This window comes from Equus caballus, chromosome 3 (genome assembly GCF_041296265.1).
Source record: "Equus caballus isolate H_3958 breed thoroughbred chromosome 3, TB-T2T, whole genome shotgun sequence".
Classification (NCBI taxonomy): Eukaryota; Metazoa; Chordata; class Mammalia; order Perissodactyla; family Equidae; genus Equus; species Equus caballus.
In genome coordinates, this window is record NC_091686.1 from 1,623,681 (window position 1) to 1,649,975 (window position 26,295).

The 26,295-nt window shown below is 38.2% G+C and overlaps 1 protein-coding gene across 4 annotated transcripts in view; it reads left to right on the forward strand.

Moving 5' to 3' along the window:
- Positions 1 to 26,295, forward strand: part of LONP2 (lon peptidase 2, peroxisomal) — a 135,697-nt gene that overhangs the window by 64,517 nt on the left and 44,885 nt on the right. For all 4 annotated transcript variants that reach the window (XM_023636919.2, XM_070262929.1, XM_070262930.1 and 1 more), the window contains exons 9-11: positions 4,184 to 4,334; positions 6,076 to 6,202; positions 8,738 to 8,871. In XM_023636919.2, the coding sequence (XP_023492687.1) occupies positions 4,184 to 4,334; positions 6,076 to 6,202; positions 8,738 to 8,871 (412 nt within the window). The remainder of the gene's footprint in view (positions 1 to 4,183; positions 4,335 to 6,075; positions 6,203 to 8,737; positions 8,872 to 26,295) is intronic.

The following is a 26,295-nucleotide window of genomic DNA, read 5'->3' on the forward strand; positions in this document are numbered from 1 at the left end:
TCCTGAGCTACCATCTGTTGCCAGTCTGCCTCTTTTCTTTTCTTTTCTCCTCAGAGCCCCAGTATATAGTCATGAATCCTAGTTGTAGGTCATTTCAGTTCTTCTACATGGATGCTGCCACAGCACGACCTGACAAGCGGTGTGAGTTCTGCACCCAGGATCTGAACCGGCAAACTGCGGGCCGCCAAAGTAGAGCACATGAACTTAATCACTTGGCCATGGGGCTGGCCTCTCTCTCCCTCTTCTTAGAAGGACACCAGTCATATTGGTTTAGGGCTTCACCCTTATGACCTTATTTAAACTTAATTTCCTCCTTTAAGGCCCTATTTCCCAATAGGCACATTAAAGGGACACATTTCAATCCATAAGAAAGAACATATATGTAATATAAACATATATGTGCCACAGTACTAATATTATGTACTTATATATTTAATCCACTCAGAACAAATTTTAAAAGCTAAGATAGTTATATTTTTAGTGAAAACAATGTATTCCAGTTAGATAATTGTTTTTATTTCATAATGTGGCTTTCAAAGCTTTTCAGAAATAAAAGTATCAGCTATCAGTTTCTTGTTGTTCATATTGTTGCCTTTATTATCTTTAATGATATTAAGTGAAAAACACTTAATCACACATGCATGGGTTACAGTGTGCTGTAATTACAAGTGAAAGCAGATAAGTGAGGACCCCACCGTCAGCCGTTTCTCATTATGGAATCTCTGCTCTCTGAGATGTGTTCCAACAAGGGCATTTCTTCCATTTTGTATATGAAATATTTGTAAAAACTAATTTCTTTCTGGTGTTCATAGATAAAGGTGAATATATATACTAGTATTTTCTGCATGCACTTCGGTGGGCCATCTTAAACATTCCACTTTTGTAACCACTGTTCTAAACACAAAATCCAAGTGTAGTCACAGTTGGGTAGTGGGTTCACAGATGTTCATTTTGTTATGCTTCATGTTTTATGTATGTTATACATATTCTTTATATTAAAGATTTATAACTAGTTTAAACTAGTCATAATATTGCTTGAAAATTCCGTAGGCTAATATTATTCTAATAACGTTCATTCGTTTATTGCGCAAGAGGAGTCTAAGCCTTTTCAGTCTATCGTATTGGCTCTTCTAGGATATTTCCTTGGTTATTTCTTTAATGTAACCTATTTTACATTTGGGGGGACCTCTCCTTTAGTTATACTGATTGGCTATGTATTAGCTATTTTTATTTTGTCCATATCTCTCCCCTACATAGTTTTAGTGCCTTTTTTTCTCATTTGTCATTATCACTGATTTAAATTTCTGTAGTATTAATCATGTATTAATCAACATTCAGAGTTGATTTTGGTTTTTTTATTTTACTTTATTTATTTATTTTTACTTGTTGTTGTGGAAAATTTCAACCGTAACAAAAGTAGAGAAAAGTATACAGTCATGTGCTGCCTGACAGCCTTTCTGATCAACGACAGAACGGATATTCGATGGTGGTCACGTAAGATTAGTACCATCTGGCTTAGGTGTACAGTAGGCTGTACCATCTAGGTTTGCATAAGGGCACTCTGTAACGTTCAGACAACCATACAATTGCCTAATGGCACGTTTTTTCAGAACATAGCCCCTTCATTCATTGATGCGTGACCGTGTAATGCACTGCACAAACTCGTTGCCAAGTGTTAACAGTTATCATCTCATGGACAATTTTGTTTTATCTATTCCTACCCATTCTCCCCAACCCAACTCCTTTTTATTTTGAACCAAATTCCAGACGTATCTTTTCATAAATATTTTAGTATCTATAAAAGATAGAGACTTTTAAAAATATATAACCATAATATTATACCTAAAAATGATAGTTACCTAGTCGTCTGTAATGAGTGGAGTATATTCCTGGATTGCCTACAAACATCTCTAGTTCTTGTCCTGCCAGAAATTATAATTGAAGAACAATTCTCAGTATGTACCCCTCCCCATAGTTTATCCCGCCCTGACTTCACGTTCCTCAGAGTAATGTGTCCCATCACGGCTGTTCCCATTCCCGGTCGTGCTCTGTAGTAGGAGTGACAGCCCCAGGATTGATGCAGAAAGAGCTTTTAACGAGGAAAAGAGGAAAAACAGTGCTAGTCATTCTTGAAACAGCTTCTGTATGTGGATAATTGGGCCGTGGAAGCCCTGGCTCTAAAGTTTGGGGGGGAAAGTAGAAGTTTGATGGCTAAAAAATTCTTACTGTAATTTTGTCCCTCCATGGACTCACCAGTTTACCTTAAGATTTCATCTGAGTCGTGTTTACTAGAAGTTATTCTTGTCTGGCAGGCAATTGACCGTATTTCTGATGCTATGCAAACTCTATGTATCTTTTGTGTTTTTCAAAATAAAAGATGGAGGCAGGCAAATTGGGCATCACTGGTCTTCTCTCTTCATAACCTAGATGTCCTGTGATGCATTTTAAGAGACCTCATTCATAGTTCAGAAACACTGCTTTATTAATTTCCCTTCTTTTTTTAAACCCTAGTGTCTTAAAATTGTAAGGGAAAAACATTATTTTACTTGGACAGGTCTGACAGCCATTTCTAAAACGTATCCAACATGTATGTATTAAATTTAGTTATAGCCACTAAAGGATAGATTTTTATTTAAAGTAGATAATGGGTTTACTTAAGATCGCCTTATTTTCCGTAGATGGATCAACAGTTTTCAGATAATTCATAGACAGTAAGATTAGTCTTAACCAGTTCTTTACTGAACCTAATTGGAATTGTCTTTGATAACTTGAAAGTTCCTTATTTTTATAACATGAAGCATTAAGTCTTGTGAAAATATGAATAGTAGAATTTCTGGGCATTGTATTCTAGATAAACACTGAGTTTCTGATAATAATGCATGTTGAACAAAGTTCAGGGTTCTCTGGCAAGGGCTTTGAATTAAGGCTAACTTGTGAACATATTTAAATTAAGTCAAACTTTGGAAAGGGAGTCAGAAGCAAGGAAACGCTGATTATGTAATAAAATTGTCTTTGGTAAGTATTTTAGTCATTTTACTTCTCTTTGGAAGTATGTCAACCCTATTTATAACAGTAGTAATCTAATGTAAGTGAAAGTGGTAATATGGTAAAGGGTTAGAACATGTGGAAGGCTCTTGGTGACTTGTTTAAAGTCCTGTGTAGGCCTCTCCTCAATGAAGCCTGCAACTCAGAGCATTTGAACAGTAACCTAAAGAAGATATAGTCTCCTTAATATACAGTTGTACAGCACTTTAGGAGCCTAATCAGTAAATTATCTAATTTATCCAATTAAAATCCTCTAAGTGATACTGATATTTTGTTCATTATAAACAGAAAGGTTTTGCTTTAAGACTTTTTTTTTTTTTTCTGAGGAAGATTAGCCCTGAGCTAACTACTGCCAGTCCTCCCCTTTTTGCCGAGGAAGACTGGCCCTGAGCTAACATCCATGCCCATCTTCCTCTACTTTATACGTGGGACACCTACCACAGCATGGCTTTTGCCAAGCGGTGCCATGTCCGCACCTGGGATCCGAACCAGCGAACCCTCGGCCACCAAGAAACGGAACGTGCGCGCTTAACTGCTGTGCCACCGGGCCAACCCCTAGGGCATTTTTTAAAAGTGACTATTTCTTTGTGCTGTATCAGAATATGGTAGCATAGTAATTTTTACTAGTTTACTCTTGTTTGGAATTCCGCTTTCATTAAAGTCTTTCTGGCCTTTCTGATAATGTTTGAAGAGGAATATACTAATTACTATTTTACCTCTTACTAAGAATTTCAGAATACTCTGCACATTTATTTTAGATTCCTATAGCAATTAAGAGAAGGTGTGTCACCAAGAGGGAAACTGGTTCTGCAGGATTGGTAACTTCTTTATGGACACACAAGGAGTCATTAATAAATAGATTTAAGAACAGAGCTTGAAAGGGTAATTTTTGCTTCTCTATGCTTTCATAGATTTTCAAAAATTTTGACATTGAATATGTTTCTGTTTTTCAAAAAAAGTATTCAGATTGTGGGGAATGTAAAAGCGTTGCTCAGGTTTTAGTGTTATCCCCATGTTTCCCAAACTAACTATATCAAGCAGAAATATCAACCTTGCTAGAATGTCTTGTGTGTTTTAGTTTATACAGCTTTCTATTGGAACTACTTAATTTGTTTAAATGTTTATCGTTCTCCCACAGGTGTTGGATCCCGAACAAAACCATAACTTCACAGATCATTATCTAAATGTGGCCTTTGACCTTTCCCAAGTTCTTTTTATAGCTACTGCCAACACCACTGCCACTATTCCACCTGCCTTGTTGGACAGAATGGAGATTATTCAGGTGCCAGGTACTTGATTCATAAATAAAGTCATTATTTCATTTTTCTTGCCTTTCTCAGCATAACCCTGAATATTGGTCGAGCTGTGGAGTTTTGAGTAAAAAGTGGATTCGTCAGTGTATGATCTTCACAAGTTCTGACTGGTGTATGAACCAGCTTTTATGTAGATTCAAAGTCTGGAACAACAAAATTTTGTTTTTGTGTGTGTTTATTTTAACCGTGACAGATAGAAGTACGTTTATGTTCTGATTTTTGTGGAAATCCAAACATTCTTCTTTGAAGCAATTTGTAAAATTACAGATAAACATTACTTATTTATTTAAAGTGAGTCTCTAAAAAGCGAAAATAGATCTTTCCGTGGTCAGTTTAGCTTCCTGTCTATCAGATTTTGAAGTTTTTAACATCTCTTGGAAAGTCTGATCATTTATTCTTATTAAGAGGCTGTTCCTAAAGAGTGGCTGAACTTGCTTTTTCTGACAGCTGGCCTCACTTTTACGTAGACGTGCAGAGCACAAAATTCCTCTTCTTTTTTGTTTGATCTGTCAGGTAGTTATATATATTTTTTCCACCATGCCTTCTCTTTCACTGGAGTGTGCAAAATAAAGTTCTTTAGTTACTAATAGTGAATAAATCCCAGTGTTTTCACCTTATTTTAATTGCTCAGAATTATTTTTCGCTAGAAGAGATCAAATAACAGTGGGTATTTGTTAAAATGAAAATAGAGTAGAACCTAAATATATTTAGATATTGGTAATATTTAGAAATAGATAATATATATTTCATATTTCTCTGAAGTATATTTTTATTACCAAGTGAGTGATAGTTGGATTTCTTAGTTATATGTGAGCCCTACAGGTTCCTGTATTTAGTTTTAAAATATGGTGGAGTAAAAAGATTGCTTTGTGGGTATTTATAAGGCTAAAATAAATAAGTAATGAGACCCAATTGCTTGGAGATTTCAAATTAAGGGAGAAAATCCATAAAGTACACCAATGTGAAGTGAAGTAAGCAGGACAGCTGCTCCAGAGGCGGACATGTGATGCCACCTTCTTCCTTCCTGGGGAGTGTGCGCATGCTTTCTTCTAAGACTCTGCTTCTTAAGTGGAAAGGAGGCAATTATTTCAGAGAGAATTTTGTCTCTCTCTCTCTCTAAATATATACGTGTGTGTGTGTGTGTGTGTAGAATATATAATATATATAAATTATATGTATAATTGCGACATGTAGAAGGAAAAAGCTTTTATAGGGACATCCTGGTGTTTGTTTTGCTGCTGGAATTACCATCAGAGCTCTGGAAATAGCTCCTTTGCAGCTCTTCCTTTTGAACTCACTGCTTATTTAATTGAAGTGTTTGTTGTCCTTCTTGTAAGTTTTTTCAGTTATGTATCAAATTATGCTAGAGAAAAGGGATGTATTGTTTTCCTATTAAATAAAAAATCACATTTGAGTCAAGGAGATAATTATTTCTAAGGTCTGACTGAGATATTTTTTCTCTTTGAGAGATATATCATTTAATCAAAAGACTTTCAAACACTGTTTAGTAAATGCTAGTGTTGTTTGTGAAAAAATTGGAATTTTAGCAATTATTGACTGGAGATGAAATTTCTTTATTCTGATTATAATCTTAGTTGAAGTAATACTTAAGTTCATTCTAAATCCAAGATCCATTGAGTCTGCAGACTACCGTTGCATAAGCCTGGTACAGTGGATGCCATGTGCTGATTACACAAGAAGAACCCTTCTTTTCCAGGGTACACACAAGAGGAGAAGATAGAGATCGCCCATAGGCACTTGATCCCAAAGCAGCTGGAGCAACACGGGCTGACTCCTCAACAGATTCAGATCCCTCAGCTAACCACTCTTGACATCATCACCAGGTTGGTCAGCCATCCTGAGGCTTCATTAACGTTTAAGTCTGAAAAGGAGATTAATTTACTGGCAACCCCTAGCATCCATTTCTGTCTCTCCAACAGATTCCCAGCAAGTATTTACTTAACTGTTGACTGACACAGGGCTCTGGATTAGGCAGAAATTCACAGGGAAAGCATTTAGAGTATCTTCATCTCTAAGGACTTTAGTTGAGCCAGAATTTCAGCTTTTACATAATAGCAATATAAGGGATTAATTTGATAAATTAAGAACCAAAAACATGGAAAATATTGAGACACCTTTAATGCCCCAGGGTCTTAAAAGTTGAATTCTCTTACGAAGTAGATGCTACTTTGAGACATCTGTTTTAAGTAACTCAGATTTTCTTTTCTTCTCTTTGAGAGATTTAAAAAATCCTTCGAGTTTTCATCTTCGAAAGGAACACTGGAACGATAGAGAAGGCACTTTCCCAAGTTACCTCCCAAGTGCTTAAGCCTGTGACAGGAGTATATAAATTATCCAAGCAGAGTGTTGCTTAGTCTAATCTATGGATTGCGTGTTTGGATGGAGAATATGCCTGTTGAGGATTCGTGTCTACAGTAGCCTCGCAGAGTTTGCCTGGCTCAGCATTGCAGATCCGTTGCTTCATCTGGCAGATTGGGCCAGACTGCCGAGCGCTCCTCATGCAGCCCGTGCCCAGGAACGGCTGTTTGCGAGAGAAGTGAAGGGTCTGTCCGTTTGGAACTTTGACATGCAGTTTGCCCGGGCAGACTGCTGTTTGATCGAAGCCACCTTCTTGTGGAAGTCTTTTATTTAAATTTATCTACAAAACAGTAAGACTAAATTTTACCTGGGAGTTCCTTTTCTTAACTTGTGATTTACTGTGTGGATAATGCCAGGAAAAATAAATTCAGTGATTTATATGTCAAAGCCTTCCAACAATATCCTTATTCTAGATAACACCCCTGATGCTTTTGGGTAACTTTCAACAAGTCACTTAATCTTTCTAATAGCTTCCCTATGTGTAAAATATGAGTGATAAAGAAAAATATCCATAGCTTTGAATCTAAATAATAATGACTCTGAAGGGTTGTCATTATTTGTATTTCCCAGTTGTTGCCTGGAGAACTATTGTTTTTATATACTTATTAGCTCAGAACATCAGATATTAAAAGCTGTGGATATCAGGAAATTTCTCTAAGCAGTTTTAATATTTTTAAAAACAGCACATGATTTGCTCCTCCAGGCAAGTTTTAGATATTTAGTGAGTTACCAAACTTAGGACATAGTTTTTCCTCTTTTGATGTGTTTTCATCTTTTCATGCGTCACTGTCGTAGATCCATAATGTTCGGGGGGCGGGGAATCTTAGAAGTCATCCATTCCTACGTACCTCCCAGTGTAACTAGCCTACTTGAATTCTTCCAGTCCTAGAGTGCTTACTGCTGACTACTTCTTGGTGAGTAAATAAAATTGTTATAAAGATAATCTTTGGGGCTGGCCCCATGGCCAAGTGGTTAAGTTCACACACTGAACTTTGGTGGCCCAGGGTTCGCCAGTTTGGATCCTGGGCTCTGACCTACACAGCAAACCCAGGCTACTGAAGCAGAGTGTGCCAAACTTAACCACTAGGCCAGAGGGGCTGTCCCCACATAGAAGTTTTTTAAGACAGCTCTGCCTAACCACATTTAGAGTATTTTTCACAAAAGCACAATGCTTGCATCCCTTAGCATTCTTACTTTCTTTAGAAGTCTATAATGGAAAGATGCTGAATGGAGGTGATTAGCATATTTCCTAGTAAAAAGTAGATTTCTGCCTCAGATTCTTCTTTGATTTAGTTGGAAAAATTTTTTTTCTGATTTTTTCCAGCAATATTTCAAGTATAATAAATTATCTAGAATTTTCTTAAATTGACCAATTTTGTTTAAGAAAGCTTTACACATGTCATCAAGGAGTAAATGATGTTTGATGTGCTGCCACATTTATATTGGCAATATAAATGAGGAACCAAGAATTCATTTCTAAGTATAGTGTAATAGTTCAAGATAATCTGTATAAAGGGAGAAGTTGTAGCTGAAAATACATCTGAGTATTTAAGAAATAACACTACTTCAATGAAAAAACTTGAAAAGTAATGAACTTTTAATGTACACTGTTTCTTTAGTATAAATGTGAATCACATTACTTATGTCTATTTTTACAGGTGGTGTTTTGCCAAAAGTAATGTATTTTTCTTTTTCTTTCTTTCTTTGTGGGTTTTTTTGGTTTTTTTTTGTTTTTGCTGGGGAAGTTTAGCCCTGGGCTAATATCTGTTGCCAATCTTCCTCTTTTTTTTTTCTGCTTGAGGAAGATTGTCCCTGAGCTAACATCTGCGCCAGTCTTCCTCCACTTTACATGTGGGTCAGTGCCACAGCATGGCTGACAAGTGGTGTAGGTCCATGCCTGGGATCTGAACCCACGAACCCAGGCTGCCAAAGCAGAACATGCTGAACTTAACCACTACACCATGCAGCCAGCCCCAGTAAAGTGTTTTTCTTTACGACAGGTATACCAGAGAGGCAGGGGTTCGCTCTCTGGATAGGAAGTTTGGGGCCATTTGCCGAGCTGTTGCTGTGAAGGTGGCAGAAGGACAACATAAAGAAGCCAAGTTGGAGCGTTCTGATGTGACTGAGGGAGAAGGTCTGTGACCTTGATCTGGTGCTCCCAGGCTTCGTGGTGAGGAGTGAATGGCAAAAAAAGTTGGATATGGAGGGATGGTGTTGGGTGGTCCTTGGAAGAGTGGCACATACTCCACTAGTAAATGCACCCAATGAGTAAGTAGTAACTTAAGGTTTTATGTATTTTATCAGGAAGATTCTCTTTTACAAACACTACAGAGTTTTAGCTGGAATAATACTCAGTATTAATGCTTTCAGGATATAGTAAACTTTTTCAGATTTCTAATGATGATACATTTTATGTATGGGTTCTAGTTTTCTTTTTACCTTCTGATCCAGATTGTTAAGCTTTCAGTATTTATAGCATAGAAGGTTATTATAACAGTAAAAAAAACCAAGCTGTCCAATTACTGCAAGGGCAAATCTTTGTACTTTTGAGTAGCTTCATATGTAATAATTTGGTTTTCTCACACATTTTCTTTGATAAGTACACAATTCAAATGTAATTTAAATTATTCTTAAAAGAAGAATTGTGGAGGTGGTGACTGGGAAAGAAAGGGGAGGATTTTATTACTAGAATTAATCAAATGTGGATATTTCCTTTGGTGTACCCGGTTAAAATGTTTGAAGTTGTTGCCTCACGCCTGTGTGGGGTCTCAGTTCATCACCCCATGCTGCTACGTGGGTCACCAAAACTTGCCTTAACAAACATGACTTGAGGAGTAGGGAATTGAAGCTTGGATATGGATGACCCTCCTGCCCCCGTAGACAGTAAGGTTTCCATTCTCTCTGGCCTCTAAGAGTTTATTACTTCTTGTCCATCCACTTTATCTTCCACAATGTCATGAGCATCTCTTATCAGCTGTTTTCTTCTAGGTTATTCTTTTTGTTTTTGTAGGTTTATGCTTTTTGTATTTCTTTTATTTTTTTTTGAGGAAGATTAGCGCTGAGCTAGCATCTGCTGCCAATCTTCCTCTTTTTGCTGAGGAAGACTGGCCTGAGCTAACATCCATGCCCATCTTCCTCTACTTTATATGTGGGACGCCTGCCACTGCATGGCTTGATAAGCAGTGCCTAGGTCCACAACCAGGATCCGAACCAGCAAACCCAGGGCTGCCGAAGCGGAATGGACAAACTTAACTGCTGTGCCACCGGGCTGGCCCCTATTTTTTTTATTTCTTGCTTGTCATTTTAATAGGATTTGGAGAGGAAATTTAAACACATGTTCAGACCACCATTCTCAGGAATCTGAATGTTTAAAAAGTGTCTAGGTGAGTGATAGCCAATCAAGAATGGAATCACTCTAAAGGGGCACATATGTATGGTGACGGATAGAAACTAGACTATTGGTGGTGTAGATGATGCAGTCTGTACAGATGCTGAAATGTACTAATGTACACTGAACATTTACACAATGTTATATGCCAATATGACCTCAATAAAATAATAACAACAAACAAACACATAGGTAATAGATTGGTGGTTTCCAGAGGGTAAGGTGAGAGTGGAGAGGGCAAAGGGGGTAAAAGGGCACGTGTGTATGGTGATGGATGGCAGTTAGTCTTTGGGTTGTGCACACATGTACCTACACAGAAATCCACATGTAATGATGCACACCTGAAATTAATATTATAAACGAATGTTACCTCAATTAAAAAAACTAAGAAAAAAAAGGAATGGAATCATTGGTGTATGGAGAACTGAGCTGTCTTTGCCTTTTTTCCCTTTCTAAATGTAAGGGCTAGCTCCTCTTGAATTTCTCCGTTTCTTTTCTTAGAACCCTCTTTGTACTGTGCCCTCAAGCAACTGAGCCTGTGTCTTTTTGTTCTTGTTTGTGATATATTAGAAAGGCAGAGCTGGCCTGGTGGTGCAGCAGTTAGGTGCGCACGTTCCGCTTCGGCGGCCCCGGGTTCTCTGGTTTGGATCCCGGGTGTGGACACGGCACCGCTTGGCACACCATGCTGTGGTAGGCGTCCCACATATAAAGTAGAGGAAGATGGGCATGGATGTGAGCTCAGGGCCAGTCTTCCTCAGCAAAAAGAGGAGGATTGGCAGATGTTAGCTCGAGGCTGATCTTCGTCAAAAAAAAAAGGCAGAGAGTGAGATGTTTATCTAGTTAACACATTTTGAAAATTGTGTTTAGGATTAGATGGTGTGTTTTGGAATTTATAATAGTCCCTTGAGGGATTTGATGTGACAGGAAACTTTCAGAGTTGTGCAGTGCTTAATGTTTATACATTCATCCATTAGCATTTTTCTAATAATGTCTGTGATCCTGTTAGCTATTTAAAGGTAACCCAGAAATATTCAAGAACTTGTTCAAACAGCTTGTGAACTATGAGAACATGCGGTTCTTCATGATAACATTTATTTGGTTGTTTTTAAACCATAATTCATAGAACAAATCGTAAATGATAACATAGTTAAGGAGATTTGGGTAGTTAAGATACTACCTAGGAGATACAGATGAATAAATAATTAGGGTAAATACTTGTGTCTTGATGATTTTGGTTGTAGTTCTGATCAGAAGCTCATGGCCTCCAGGCCGGTTCTAATATTATAAGATAGCCTTGAGTTACTATAAATGACTCTTCTCGAGATTTTAGTACGATAAATGCTGAATTGGTGTGTATGACCTCAGCCAAGCCAAAAGAAAACTGTACCAAAAAGTCTATAATAGGTTTTCATGCCGCACAGTTCAAATGGAGCTAACTTAGTAATGAAAGTTTCTCATTAACAAATGAATTACTTAAAATTAGAGTATAAAATAGAACAGTCATTTTAGGATTTTTTTTTCTTTTTAGGAATTTTAAGTAATGCGTGAGGGAGTTATTTTTAATGTTAAAAATATTACTGGACTTAAACTTGCTGCCAGGAAGAAAAGTCATTTCAGGCCACAAGCTTCAAAACAGGCAGAAACTTCCAGCGTGTCGAACAAACTTTCTGGAGTAGGCCCAGAAACGCTGGTCTGTGAACACTTCTCTTTGTATTTGTGGGGTCTTAACTGGCAATTCAACAGAACAAATAATACCGGAGTTTAAAAGGCAGGTGAGATTTATAGTGATCCATGTTAGAGGAAGAATGTTTATGGTTTCGGTCACTCACCTGTAAAAGTGTGGGAATTATTTCATGAAAGCAGTGCTGCCTGTGTTTTCTGTATGTTGTTGGTGTATTCTGATTTGCCCTTTTTCTTGCTGGGATATTAGTTGGGTTGAGAGATATAAGTGTGTGGCTAAAGTTTTATTCTGTTTTTTGCCTGCCTTTGGCCAAGGACGCAAATGTTCATATATTCCAGTTTGCATGCATGCTTGGATGTTTCTCTCTAAGGAGTTAGGGAAATGGCCATTTGTTCAAGTAACGTATATGCCCATTTAATATATAGGAAGATTTTTTTCTCAAACGTTATTTTCAGCAAAGAAGGATTTGTATTGTAATCAATTTTTATGATGTCTCTTAGCCTATTATTTTTCAAAAATACAGTATTTATTAGAGAAGCCACATTAAACTTAACGAATCTCAAGATATTACTTTCCTACTATTCTAGCAGAAGTCACTTGAAAAATTGGTTAGAAAAAAAGAGAGACAAAATTAACACAGATTTAACAGTTATTCATGAGCTGTGTTAGATGTCATTATAAATAACCTTTTCAAATATCACTTAAAGCAATACTGGTAAGTGGTTATGTTATGGAGATCTCAGAAAAACACTTATAGGAAAAATGAATTAAACTAGCCAACTTATGGTAAATGAGTGGGTACTTTGGGCTTGGGGTGAAATTTCTACTGGCAGCATCACGGAATTTGAAGACTGGCTGTATCTCAGATAGTCTTAGTATCTGGCAGCGTACGTCTTCCAGTTTTGTTCTTCAAGATCGCCTTAGCTATTGTAGGTCCTTCAGATACCCGTATAAATTTCAGAGTCAGCTTGTCAGTTTCTACCAATAAGTAAGTAAATAAAACCTTCTGATATTTTGATTGTGATTGCATTGAATTTGTGGATCAGTTTGGGTTGAATCTGTTAATCAGTTTGGGGAGAATTGACGGTTGGCTCTCATCAGGTCTTCCAATTCATGACTGGCTTCATTTTTTTGTCTTAAATGTTTTTAAGTGTTTCAGTAGTTTTCAGTGGTGAGCTTTTATATATATATTTTTAGATAAATTTCTGATTATTTTATCTTTGTGTGTATATTATTGTAGATGGTATTTTTAATTTTTTATATTCTAATTTTTGTTGTTGTAGTTTATGGGAATACTCTTTTGACCTGTATCCAGCAAACTTGCGAAATTGACTTACTAGTTCTAACTATAGAGCCTTGTGGAGTTTCTGCAGATACCATCAGTCATCACAAATGCAAATAATGTCAGTTTTTACTGCTTCCTTTCCTATCATTATACCTTTTATTTCATTTTTTTCCCTAATGTGCTTGCTGCGACCTCCAGGAAAACGTTGAATAGAAATAGTGGTAATAGACAAAGGAGATAGGGAAAAAGCCTATGAAGAAATTGTCAGCCTTTGTAGCCTTTGTTTTGTACTTTTGGGCAACCACTCATCACCTAATTGGCTATTATAAAATTGCAGTTGAGTGAGATTCTCATAGCTGTCTAGTTTGACTTTGATTTGATTCGTAAATCCCTTAGCAGCATTCCCCAATAAACACTGTGCTTTACCTATCTGATTCTGTTAGCAGACGCATCTTTATAAACTCGGCTGTTTCCCAGTCCATTGGAAAACAGAAAAAGGGCTAAGTAGTTGGGTGGTATGAGTCATAAGCAACAGGGTTTGGTGTCCATGAAAACATGCCTACCCTCTCGTAGATTCCCTGGGGCCCCTGCTGACCACAGAACATTGGGCTGGCTGGACCACAAGTCTAACTCGATGACAGCTCCTGTAGTTCAGGCTGGATCTCAGTTTCAGTTGCATTTTGACATGTATTGTTTCTCTGATTGGTTTGCCTTCTGTAGGGGTAAAGTCAACCATTTAATATAGTGGAAGAAGGCAGATGTAATAGCCTTAATTTTTTTTGGTATGGCCTTTCCAGACAACTTCACAGTTAAAAATGCATCAAAATAAAGTATGTGAAGTTTACAGCACTGCCTCTCCTCATTCCTTAATTTTCATTCTCCCGGTTCACCACACTCTTGACTGTCGACAGGAGTGCGCTGGGTGGAGGAAGAGTACCCTGCTGCTTCAGCAAATCTGCTTAGTGACAAGGTGTCAAATGCTGTAGGAGGGAGCCGTGTGCTGTTGGGTTTTTGTGTCTGCTCCTCACTTTACGTCCCACTCACTTTCTAGGTTAGCTGTTCTCTTAGTTTTTCTCGCATCCACTTCACTGGGAGGAATCCTCTTCTGTCGGGCTGCTTTCAGGGCTCTTTGTTGTGGCTTCCTTCCATTGACTGAAGCCCTAAGCACGCTTTCTGATGGTTATTTTAAGTGTGGCTCCTTTGTAACCAAAACAGGAAGCTGTTCCTGCAAGAGAATTAAGTGCTTTTTATCCTTTCAGCTTTTTTTTTAACTCATCTTCTCCAAATCTCAATCATATCCCTTCTCTGTCTACTGTCATGAATGCATTTCTTATATTAATGGAAAATACTACGTATAATGCTTTTAGGAAGTAACCTCTAAGCTTTGTGTAACCTTTTGCTAAATTCTGTCGTCTTTGACTTCTTGGAGCAGTTTTCTGCTTGTGGGATCTGTCTCTTTATCTTTTGGATTTTACGTTAGTTGTCTAGGGCTGTGTAACAAACTACCCCAAAACTTAGTAGGTGAAACCATTTCTCGTCTCACAGCATCTCTGGCTCCGGAATCCAGGAGCAGCTTGGCTGGGTAGTTCTGACTCCAGACCTCTCAACGAGGTGAGAGTCCAGCCGTTGGCCGGCTGAAGGTTCGACAGAGGGAGTGTCTGCTTCCAGGCTGCCGTCGTGCTTGTGGGCAGACCTCAGTGCCTTGCGCCCCGTGGGCCAGTCTTCGGTTTCTCGCCACGTGGGCCACTGCCTAGGCTTACGACACGGCTCTGGCTTTTTCCAGAGAGAGTGGTATGTGAAAGGGAGAAACAGAGCACCCAAGACAGAAGCTGCAAGTTTTTAGAATCGTCACTTCTGCCACGTTCGGCTGGTCACGCAGACCAACCCTGGTACAGTGAGAGATGGCGCTACACAGGGGTAGGGACACCAGGAGGTGGGCATCCCTGGGGACCGTCTGAAAGACTGGCTCTCGCAGATTTTTATTTTCTGTTTTGCTTACTTTAAAGAAGGTTTTTATACATTTCGTTTCTGTTAATACAGCCCGTAATTCCAAGAGTTGAAATAGTTTGTTTAGAGTTCTAAAGAAAACCTGTGCATTGGGTTGTTAATAGCGAGTGGAAATTTCTGTGCTGCAGAAACAGTTAAGAAGAGCTGTATTACTGTGTTCGATGGGCCTTCAGGGGAGAAGAGCTTAATGAGACCCACAAGCGGATGAACGGTTCTTTAGCAACAAGTGAAACAGCCTTCGTTCGTCAGCTTTTAATGTGGATTTTGTTGATGTTCTTGGTGGTTTTGGTTTTGGACGTAAAAACTTTAACTGTTTTTAGTGAAGGCAGGATAATTGAATAGTTTCCTATTACCTCGTTCCAGTTACATATAGAAGTCCTCAAACATTTTAACCTAAATCCGATATCTTCCTTTCTGGGTAAAGTTAGAACAAAAAGGACACTGTAATGTGCGTGTCCGCCTCTGAACCCAAGAACCACAGAGCAGATGCTTTAGCTGTTTGTTTTAGATTGTTGTAACACTCAGATGTCAGATTTTTAGTTTCTGAAGAAGTGTCTGCAACTGATGGTAAGAGGTCTTTAAACAGTGTGACAAGTCACAGTTTTAATATTATGGGGACTGGATTTAAATTGGCCTACGTTGTTCTAATCTTTAAGCAGCATAACTTTGAAAATGTCTGCTTATTATAGAATTTACTAATTTAAAAGGCTGTAGCAGTTCAACATCATCACAATCTAAGACACTTTATTGTCAGAAAGATTTTTTGAAGCCAACATTGAAATGTGTGCTGTTGAATATCCATCCATCAAACTGGAGCTTATTTCTTATTAAAGACCCAGCTTGCACAGATAGGGCATAGAAGTTTGAATTCAGTTTTTCGTTTTCGCTATTTAAAATCTTGGTTCATGTGTTCATGATAATTTTTCCTTTGATTGTATTGGTGGCTCAAGACAAATAAAATTTTCTGATAGTCAAAGGAACTAAGGTTTGAGGAATATGGACTTTAGAGAGAAAATTTTAGTCCTAAGGCACCTGGCTTGCTTGTTCTAAAGCTTTGAGGGTTTGTAGGGTACTCTAATAGCTAATTGGGTTTTGCAAACCAAGATTATAAAATAAATCTAGCGATTAAGACTTTGGTATGCTAAATCCTTTGCATTTGTAGGGATCCTAGGCAGCATGTGTGTCCAAACATCTAAAATCAAGTGCCGTTTTAATGTTGAGATGAAAGTAACATGTTATTGTATACTGCCAATATCATGAAGATTTACTAAGTTTTCTTTTACGACATTTACACTAGTTTACTGATTGTTCCCTCATGAATATTGGCCTGGTTTAAGAGAGATTTGTTTGCCTACGTAGACTGGAAGGAAGCTGTGATGAAGGAAAACTCCTTATGTACAATAAGAGCCAAGTGTGTGTTATTTTAAATTCTATTTTGGGACAAGAAAATCAAATATGGTCAAAAATTAAAAAGTTATTGTTCCATTTAATGTATCATATAGGAAGATGCAGTGGCCTTTGGGTGTCATTGTCATATATTATCAAAACCAGCCTTTTGGGCCGGCTCCATGACCGAGTGGTTAAGTTCGCACACTCCGCTGTGGCGGCCCAGGGTTCAGATCCTGGGCGCGGACATGACACTGCTCGTCAGGCCACGCTGAGGCGGCGTCCCACATCCCACAACTAGAAGGACCTGCAACTAAGACATACAACTATGTACTGGGGGATTTGGGGAGGTAAAGCAGAAAAAAAAAAAAGATTGGTGACGGTTGTTAGCTCAGGTGCCAATCTTTAAAAAAAAAAAACAGACTTTTAAGTTACAAGACATTAAAGCAATACCAATGTTATTTTTAACATTACACATGGCCTCTGCATTTTAACTGCTCATCCAAATAATTCTCCAAGACTACTTTCTGAATCTCTAATACAAGAAAGGAGATTTATTAATGCAAAAACCCCACAGGGAGACAAGGGTGCAAGCCCCCTTGTCTGGTACAAAGTAAGGATCCCATGTCTTGGACCCTTGTGTGATATTGACTCATCCAATCAGTGAGTCAGCCAACATTTGCTGAATCTTACTGTATGCCAGGCTTTAGATTGGATCCTGGGAAGCAGATGAAAGAGAACTCCTAACAAATGTGTATTCCATTGATGGAAGTAGATATATAAACCAAAATCTGTAGGTGTGGGATAACTGCTAGTTTTTAAAGTGCTGTGGAGGCACGGAATTGGTCACTGAAAGCTTTGTTTTACTTATTATAGATATTGTAGCTTAGATGGAAAAAAATGTTTTCCAGATACTCTGTTTTGATGTGTTTTATTCTCATGAATAAATAACTACGACTAAAATTGAGAAATGGTTCACAATCATAATTTCCATCTGCATCTCAATAGTTATTTTGTAGAAATGTTTAGTGGATAAACTTGAAAGAAAATGTATTTGGTAGTGTTAAGGTTGTATTATCCTCAAAATAAGAAAATATTGACAGAAGAGACATAAAAGATTGTATTGCTAGCATGAAGGTTTTTCAGGGCATTCAGTGCACAGATTTCTCCATTACAGCTAGTTCCTTTAAAAAAGCAGATGGAAAATATGCAGACACAAATGCTTTGGCAGCCCTGGTTGGTCACTTGAATCTCAGTTGCATTTAGCACAATTCCTCTGGATGGGAACAGGGTTTTCTGGAGAAGATTGACCAGAAACTGACAGCACAAATTACACAGTTGGAAATACCAGGCTTCTCTGATTTGTGTTTACGGTGACTTTGTTTTCCCTCTCCTGTCTTCCCAGGAGAAGGCTCTCAGATGCGTCATATCCATGGTCAGTTTAGCTTCGAGGCACATACTTCTGCTATCTTGTAGGAAATAACAAAGCCACTTATAATCTCCTTTTTTAAAGTAGATTTTTTAAAAACTTTTGTTTTTATAACTGTAGCCATACAGGTCTTTCTCTTCATGCCTAAATGGGGTCTGGATCCGTGTATACATACTCACGTATGCTAAAGAGTTGAGGTGTAAACAGGTTTCCCCTTCATTGGTTCATGCATGACCACTCTGCCAACTAGCTATTAATACACCTAGTTACACACCTCCTACACCGTGGACACAAATGCTGTTCAGCAAACCAATCTGCACATTTCGTTTTGCTCTTCATTCAAAATTCAGGGTCCCAGAGTGGTTGGATTCAACTCTCAAGAAAAATTTTTAATCGTTCAGTGATAATTTCTTACATAATTAAATTTCACTGATTAAAAATGTTTATGTTTGGGGCCAGCCCCGTGGTGTAGTGGTTAAGTCTGGCACACTCCGCTTCAGCAGCCCAGGTGTGTACATTCAGATCCCAGATGCCGATGTACACCTCTCATCAAGCCATGCTTTGTATGTACCCACAGAAAAAATAGAGGAAGATTGGCACAAATGTTAGCTCAGAGTGAATCTTCCTCACCAAAAAAAAGTTTATTTGACAAAATCAGCCTTAAAAACTTAGTAATTTTTTGGCAAATCAAAGTAATGAATAACTCTCTTGGTGATTTTTTATTTGTCCACAGATGTTAAGATTTAAGAATGAAATAGTTCAAATTCAGTTATTTCAGCAGACCATAATTGAATACGTATATCATATAAGGCATAATGATGAATTGATATGGCGAGATTAGAGTTTGTCTAGTCTGACTTTCATTTTACAGATAAGGAATCTAGGGCCCAGTTTCTTACCCGAGATTGTGTTCCATAAATGTTAGTTGAGTTATGGTCTGGGTGGTGGTTACTCCTTCAGCCTAAAAGTCATTTCAGAATAGTGGCAGCTATGATTTGAAAGGTAATTTGGCACTATATTGTGTTAGATTTTGAATGCAACTCTTAGAAGTTAGGAATTTGCTTAATTTGTGATGAAAACCTAGTAAAGATGTTTAAGTCTGGAAGTGATGTAATTCGAGCAGTGATTTAGACAGATTCATTTTCAAGCAGTGAATAAAATAGTAGGAAGACTAGGTAGAGAAACCAAATTTGTAGGCTATTGTGATAATTCAGGCAGGAAGGGTAATTGTCATTTATAAAGTTCCTGCTATATGCTAAACTCTATTCTAAGCGTTTTACATGTGTTTACTCATTTAATCCTTTAATGACCCCATAAGATAGGTATGTTTTTAGGCCCATTTTACAGATGAGAAAACTGAGGCACAGAAGATTAAGTAATGTTCCCAGTGTTCACAGCTAGTAAATGTCAGAGTTAAGATTCTAACCTAGGCAGACCGGCTCCAAGTCTAAAGTCAGTGACTACACTATGCTTTCATTATTCCTATATATCCTATATCCATTACTGCTATAACAGCTATTTGAAGTGTAGGTATTATTTCTCTCATTTCAGGTGAGGAAGTGGAAGTTTAAAGACATTAGGGAAATGAACAATCCAAAAAGGAATTTAAGAAAGCAGTTCTGTTTACAATGGCATCTAAAAGGGTTAAATCTTTAAGAATAAATCTCACCAAGGAGGTGAAAGACTTGTATGCTGAAAACTACAAAACATTGCTGGGAAGTTTAAAAAGACCTAAGTAAATAGAAAGATATCCCATGTTCATGGATAGGGAGACTTAACATTGTTAAAGATTACAAATTTAGTGCAATCTATAGATTCAATGCAGTCTCTTCTTAAACTTCAGTAGCTTTTTTCAGAGAAATGGAAAAGCCAATCTTCAAAATCATGTGGAATTGCACTGGGCCCCAAATAACCAAAACAGTCTTCATAAAGAAGAACAAAATGGAGGACTCACACTTCCCAACTTTGAACTTTCTACAAAGCAACAGTAATTAAAACAGTATGGTACTGGCATAAGGACAGACATAGAGACCCATGGAATAGAACAGAAAGCACAGAAATAAAGGCTCACTTATATGGTTAGTTGGTTTTTAGCAGAGATGCCAAGATCATTCAGTGGGGAAAGGAATATCTTTTTAATAAATGGTGCTGGGAAAACTGGATATCCACATGCAAAAGAATGAAGTTGGACCCTTACCTTATACTTTATACAAAAATTAACTAAAAATTGATCAATTTTAAGAGGTAAAATTATAAAACTCAGAATAAAACATTGGAGGAAATCTTCATGACATTAGATTTGGCAATGATTTTTATGGATATGACACCAGAAGCACGGGCAACAAAAGAAAAAATAGATAAATTGAACTTAGCAAAATTAAAAACTTCTGTGCATCAAAAGACACTATCGGGAAAGTTAGAAAAAAACAAAAACCCTGCAGAATGGGAGAAAATATTTGCAAATCCTATGTCTGATAAGGGATTGATATCCAGAATGTAAAAAGAACACCTACAGCTCACCCAGCAAAAACTAATCCAATTCAAGAATGAACAAAGGGCTTGAATAGACATTTCTCCAAAGAAGATAGACAAATGGCCAATAAGCACTCAGAAAGATGCCTAACATCACTACTCATTAGATAAATGTAAGTGAAACCACAATGAGATATTACTTCACACCTAGTACAATGGTGTGATCAAAGAAATGGAAAATAAAAAGCATTGGTGAGGATGTAGAGAAATTGGAACCCTCGTGCATTGCTGATGGGAGTGTAAAATGGTGCAGCCACTATGGAGAACAGTTTGTCAGTTCTTCCCAAAGTTAAACATTAAACATGGAACTACATAGAACCCAGCAATTCCACCCCTAGGTATATATCCGAAAGAGTTGAAAGCAGGGACTCAAACAGATACCAGCGTTCACAGCAGCATTATTCACAGTAGCCAAAAGATTGAAACAACCCAAGTGTTGATCAACAGATGAATGGATAGACAAAATGTGGTATATACATACAATGGAATATAATTCAGCCATACAAAGAAATTAAATTTTGGTATATATGCCACAGCTTGGCTGGCCCTAGAAAGCATTATTCTAAGTGAAATAAGTCAGACACAGAAGGACAAATATTGTATAATTCCACTTAATATGAAGCACCTAGAGTAGGCAAAGTCATAGGGACAGAAAGGAGAATAGAGGTTACTGGGGGTCGGGTGGGTAATGGGGAGTTAGTTTTTAAGGGGTCCTGAGTTTATACTGAGATTTTGAAGAAGTTTTGAGTATAGATAGTGGTGATGGTTACAACATTGTGAGTGTATTTAATCCCACTGAATTGTACATTTGCAAATGGTTAAAATGATCAATGTTATGTTATATATATTTTACCATAATAAAAGCAGTTAAAAAAAAAGTTACGGAAACTTCCCAAAGTCACAAAGTTTGTAAGTGGAAAGAACTGGACCACAAATCCAAGCTGTCTGACTCCAAGATCTCTTAGAGGTAAGGGGATCAATTGTACCTCTGTTGGATGTTTCTGGGGCTCTACCCAAAAGCCAGGGATAGTGAAAATGGGAAGGTTGATGTTTTTGTATCTAAAGCAATTTGATATATCTGTCTGGAGTCCTAAGATTTTTTAATCTAAACATACCAGCTACTCTTAGTGGTTAAGAGTCGGCTACTGGGAAAGTCTTTCACTCTTTGAAACAAGTGATTTTATACAGTATTAAAGGATGATAATTTTTTAATGGCAAAATCATCACTGTCATACAAAAATAAAATGAGTGTGTGTCAAAGATTTTAATTAACTAATTACTTACTGAGAGAACCAGTACAGTGTTACAACTGGTTCAAGGGAGAGTCCAGAAAGTAGATACAGGCAGTCAGGATTGCTGAAATTAATTTGCAAAACCAGCTTCTTGGGAAAGGGAGAGGATCAGTTGTACCACTACTGGACACAACTTATTTTCATTTCTATGGACAAGAATCATTTGTATTACAGTAGGGGATACGTTCCAAGACCGCCAGTGGATGCGGAAAACTGTGGATAGTATGTACTATGTTTTTTTCTGATATGTACATACCTGTGATAAAGCATCATTAAAAATTAAGCACAATAAGAGATTAGCAATAATAATAAAATAGAAGAATTTAAGCAATCTCCTGTAACAGAAGGCACCCTTTGCTGGCTTCTCTTCCTCTGCCGGTCCGTCAGTGCCCGTATCCCTCAGGGCTCTCTTCAGGGCTTGGCTCCTACTCTTCACTTTCCCTGAACTCTCTCAGCCCTCCCAGGGTTGAGAATGTGGTCTCCCTCAGATAGTGTATCGTCCTTACTCACCCTTCTTAGGATGTGAGATGATACAGTGCCTTTGTGATCAGATGAAGTGAGGTGAATGACACAGTCACTGTGACGTAGCGTTAGGCCGCTGTTGACCTTCTGACGACACATCAGAAGGAGGATCATTGAGCCGTTGTTGATCGTTGGGGATCCAGCAAAGGGGTGAGTCACAAACAGGATGGTGCAGGATTTCATCACACTACTCAGAACGGCACACAGGTTTAAACTTATGAATTGTTTACTTCTGGAATTTTCCATTTCACATTTTCGGATCACAGTTGATGGCAGGTAACTGAAGCCACAGAAAGTGAAACTGCGAATAAGGAGGGACTACTGTACTATCATTTTCTACAACTCACAGAATTGAAAAATAGCTGAAAGGCGGTAACTAACACAGACAACCTGGAAGGATTTACTGGACAGAACGCCTGGTAATCTATTTTTTGCTCATTTCCAAGTCTTTCACAGTTTTTTCTGACAACAGTCATAGAAGGGAATCTGTGTATGTAGTAACGATTATGTTGATTCTTTTTAGACAGGAAGAGAATAATCTAATCTCTAGATTTAGCACCGTGCTGCCTTGTCTTGTCAAGGAGCTCCTGAGTGACAGGACGCTTTCCTAGACTGGAGTTTAGGTTGCGACAAAAGGTGTCCTTGACGGGAGTCAGGAGTGCTGATACCGTCTGTGATGTGCTGCGGACTTCAGGAAATTGGTTTAGCCTCCTGGGTGTCAGTTTCTTTTAGTATAGGACAGAGGCTTGAGCAGATCTTTGACTTTGGCCCAGTTTTTAAAATTGTATATATCATGGTTCCATCCTATGCTTCTGGAGTTCCTGACGCTTCCTGAATTATGTTAAGCCTTAGAATGAGATCTAGACATTCTCGGGAAACTATTTCCCAAGAATGTCCTACAAGTATGACAGAAAGAGGTAGTATCTGAGGGGAATTAAGCCCGTTTCTGGCCCTGTTGGATTGCTGGCCACAGCTGACAATATTCTTGTACACCCCATCCTTCATGGCTACTCCGCAGGCATAAAAACACCACTGTGTGAAAATGAACACTCCTTTCATAATCTCTAAGGAGGAGTTCCTCTTGTCGCTATACCACAAAATGTGGCTTTGGGACTCATGAGACTGGGCTTGAGAATGGAGCGTATGCTTCAAGTTAAGCAGAATATAGAGAATAAGAAGTGATAACTGAAATTTTCTGTCTTGAGTAAAGATGGTTATCGATAACCGAGGGCTGCCTAGGTTAGGTAAATTTCATTTCCGCCCCGTTCCGGGGAATTGCGGCCTTTTTGTGTTCCTGGCCTCTGCTGCTTTTCATTGGTTGGATCACCCACCAAGAGACGCCATTTGCTGCAAGATTTATTCAGAAGGCAAGAAACTTTGTTTTTTGTTTTAACAGAAAGCTCCTGAAGTTTCCTAAGGTATTAACCCTCTTCTTCCTCCTTACCTCTCGTCTTAATATCTTCCTTTCCCCCTCCTTCCCACAGTGATTCTTTAGCTTTGGGGCATGTTTTTATTTAAATCATGTTCCTCTGGCAGGGGAAAAGTGGGTGGAAAAGAACACTTGATCATGTGCTGGTGACAGCTGCTTTGGAAAAGCCTAATCATTCCTGGTGAGGAGTTTGTGGCCGTGGGCCATCCTTTCATAATAGCTGTGGTGGCATCAACTCTGGAGTCTGGCTTAGCTCACTGGGGGAGTGCACCCACAGTGCCCTCTAGCTTTGCCCGCAGCCATCGCCACAGGCCACGTTTGTCATGCTGCAGGGTGGCCACTGTAGAGTGTGAGTGCATGGCAGGTGCCGTCCTGGTGCTGGTTGCTTGTCTGCTGCCTTCATGCTGTTAAACTCCTGGGTGATGCCCTCCCTGCACATCCTGGCTACGACCTGAATTCGGGTCAGAACAGGCTAATAATAGTGGTGAAAGAAGAGCTTGGAAATATCTCTGAGCAGAGTAAATCAACTAAAAAACTTAACTCCCTCCCACTTTCAGAACAATTTTATTTAAGTGAAGAAAAAGTTGAAGTGGAGTGGGGTTGAGCTAGCTTATTCCACTCGTTTTATTTTTCCACATCCCCTCTTTTCAGCCTCTGTTTAACAGCACTTAACTTTTTGTTTTGTTTTTGGGTTTTTTTGTTTTTGTTTTTTTTTTTGAGGAAGATTAGCCCTGAGCTAACTGCTGACAATCCGCCTCTTTTTTCTGAGGAAGACTGGCCCTGAGCTAACATTCGTGCCCATCTTCCTCTACTTTATATGTGGGATGCCTACCACAGCATAGCTTGCCAAGCGGTGCCATGTCCGCATCCGGGATCCAAGCCTGCGAACCCTGGGCCAGGGAAGCAGAACGTGCGTGCGCACTTAACCACTGCGCCACTGGGCCAGCCCCAGTAGCACTTTACTTTTAAGAATATGCTTCAAAATTATTTGTAAAGAGAATTATAGTATATGAAATATAGTAGTACTATATATTAATAGCCTAGGGCAGAGTCTTGGAATCTGTTTTTCCACTTTCTTATATATATTTAATTTACATGATTCCAAACAGTCATGTGATTGTGATCAAAGGCCTGTCTGTGGGCCCTGGGTGGAATTAGGTTGTGGGGAGCATTTTGTTTTCTTCCAAGGAAATGGACTCTGGAGTAAGACATGAGTCTTAGAAGTCTATATTCAATATTACTCTAAATATACAATTCACTTCCTCTCATTTATACATATTAAGGCTTTAAGCATTATTAAATTTTCCCAGCAACTCTCTGAGGGTGCTTATAATTATTATGGTTTTACTGATTAGAAAACCAGATACAAAAAGGTAAAGTAACTTTTTTCAAGCTAACTAGGAATCCAGAGCCAGGATTGGAAACTATTATCTATTAACTATTTCATCATGTAATCTTAATCTCAACTGAAGGAATAATTTCTAACATTTTGGACTATATCATTTCATTCATTCTCATATATTTATGTTATGTTACATTAGTAAAAAATCATGCCATGTGAAATTTTATACCCTCCTCTTTCCTCACTTTGACGTTGTTTCAAAAAAAGTTTCTCATATTACTTAAAAACACTTGAGAAACAATTTTAGTGACTGCAGTGTTTTATTAGATGCATGTACCGCAGTTTACTCAACCATGTTCCCGATGTTGAGTATTCAGATTGGATCGAACTTTCGCTGTTACAGATAGTGCTGCAGTCAGTAGCTTTGTTTCTAAATTGTGGTCTGCACAACAACTGTCCACACTTTTGCTTATGTCCTTAAGGATAGGTTTCTGCAGAACAGAATCAATGCGTCTGAGATTATGAATATTTGAGAGGCTTTCAATGTATTGACGAAGGCTTTCCTGAAAGATTGAACCAATTTCTATTTCCATAAGCAACAGTGCTTGGGAAGATCTCTTCACTTTAACACTGATCTTTGTCATTTCTTAAACTACTTAACTCGTTACTTTATTTTGGTAACCAGAAAATGGTATCTTGCTTTTATAACCTTAACTTCTTTCCTCCTTGGTGAAATAATCATTTTTTCATGTAACTATTAATCATTTGTTAAGAACCACTGTTTTAGCTCAAGAGAAGAGCGTGGAAGAAGACAACTGCACAATTCCAGTAGGATGGGTTTGTGGACAGGGTCTGTGTCATGTTGAGAGGTTGAGCGTTTTTTTTTTTTTTTATTAATGTTATGATAGATTACAACCTTGTGAGATTTCAGTTGTACATTTTTGTTAGTCATGTTGTGGGTACACCACTTCCCCCTCCGTACCCTCCCCCCACCCCCTCTTTTCCCTGGTAACCACCAATCAGATCTCCTTCTCAATATACTAATTTCCACCTATGAGTGGAGTCATATAGAGTTCGTCTTTCTCTGACTGACTTATTTCGCTTAACATAATACCCTCGAGGTCCATCCACATTGTTGTGAATGGGCCAATTTCGTCTTTTTTTATGGCTGAGTAGTATTCCATTGTGTATATATACCACATCTTCTTTATCCAATCATTAGTTTCTGGGCATGTAGGCTGGTTCCACGTCTTGGCTATTGTAAA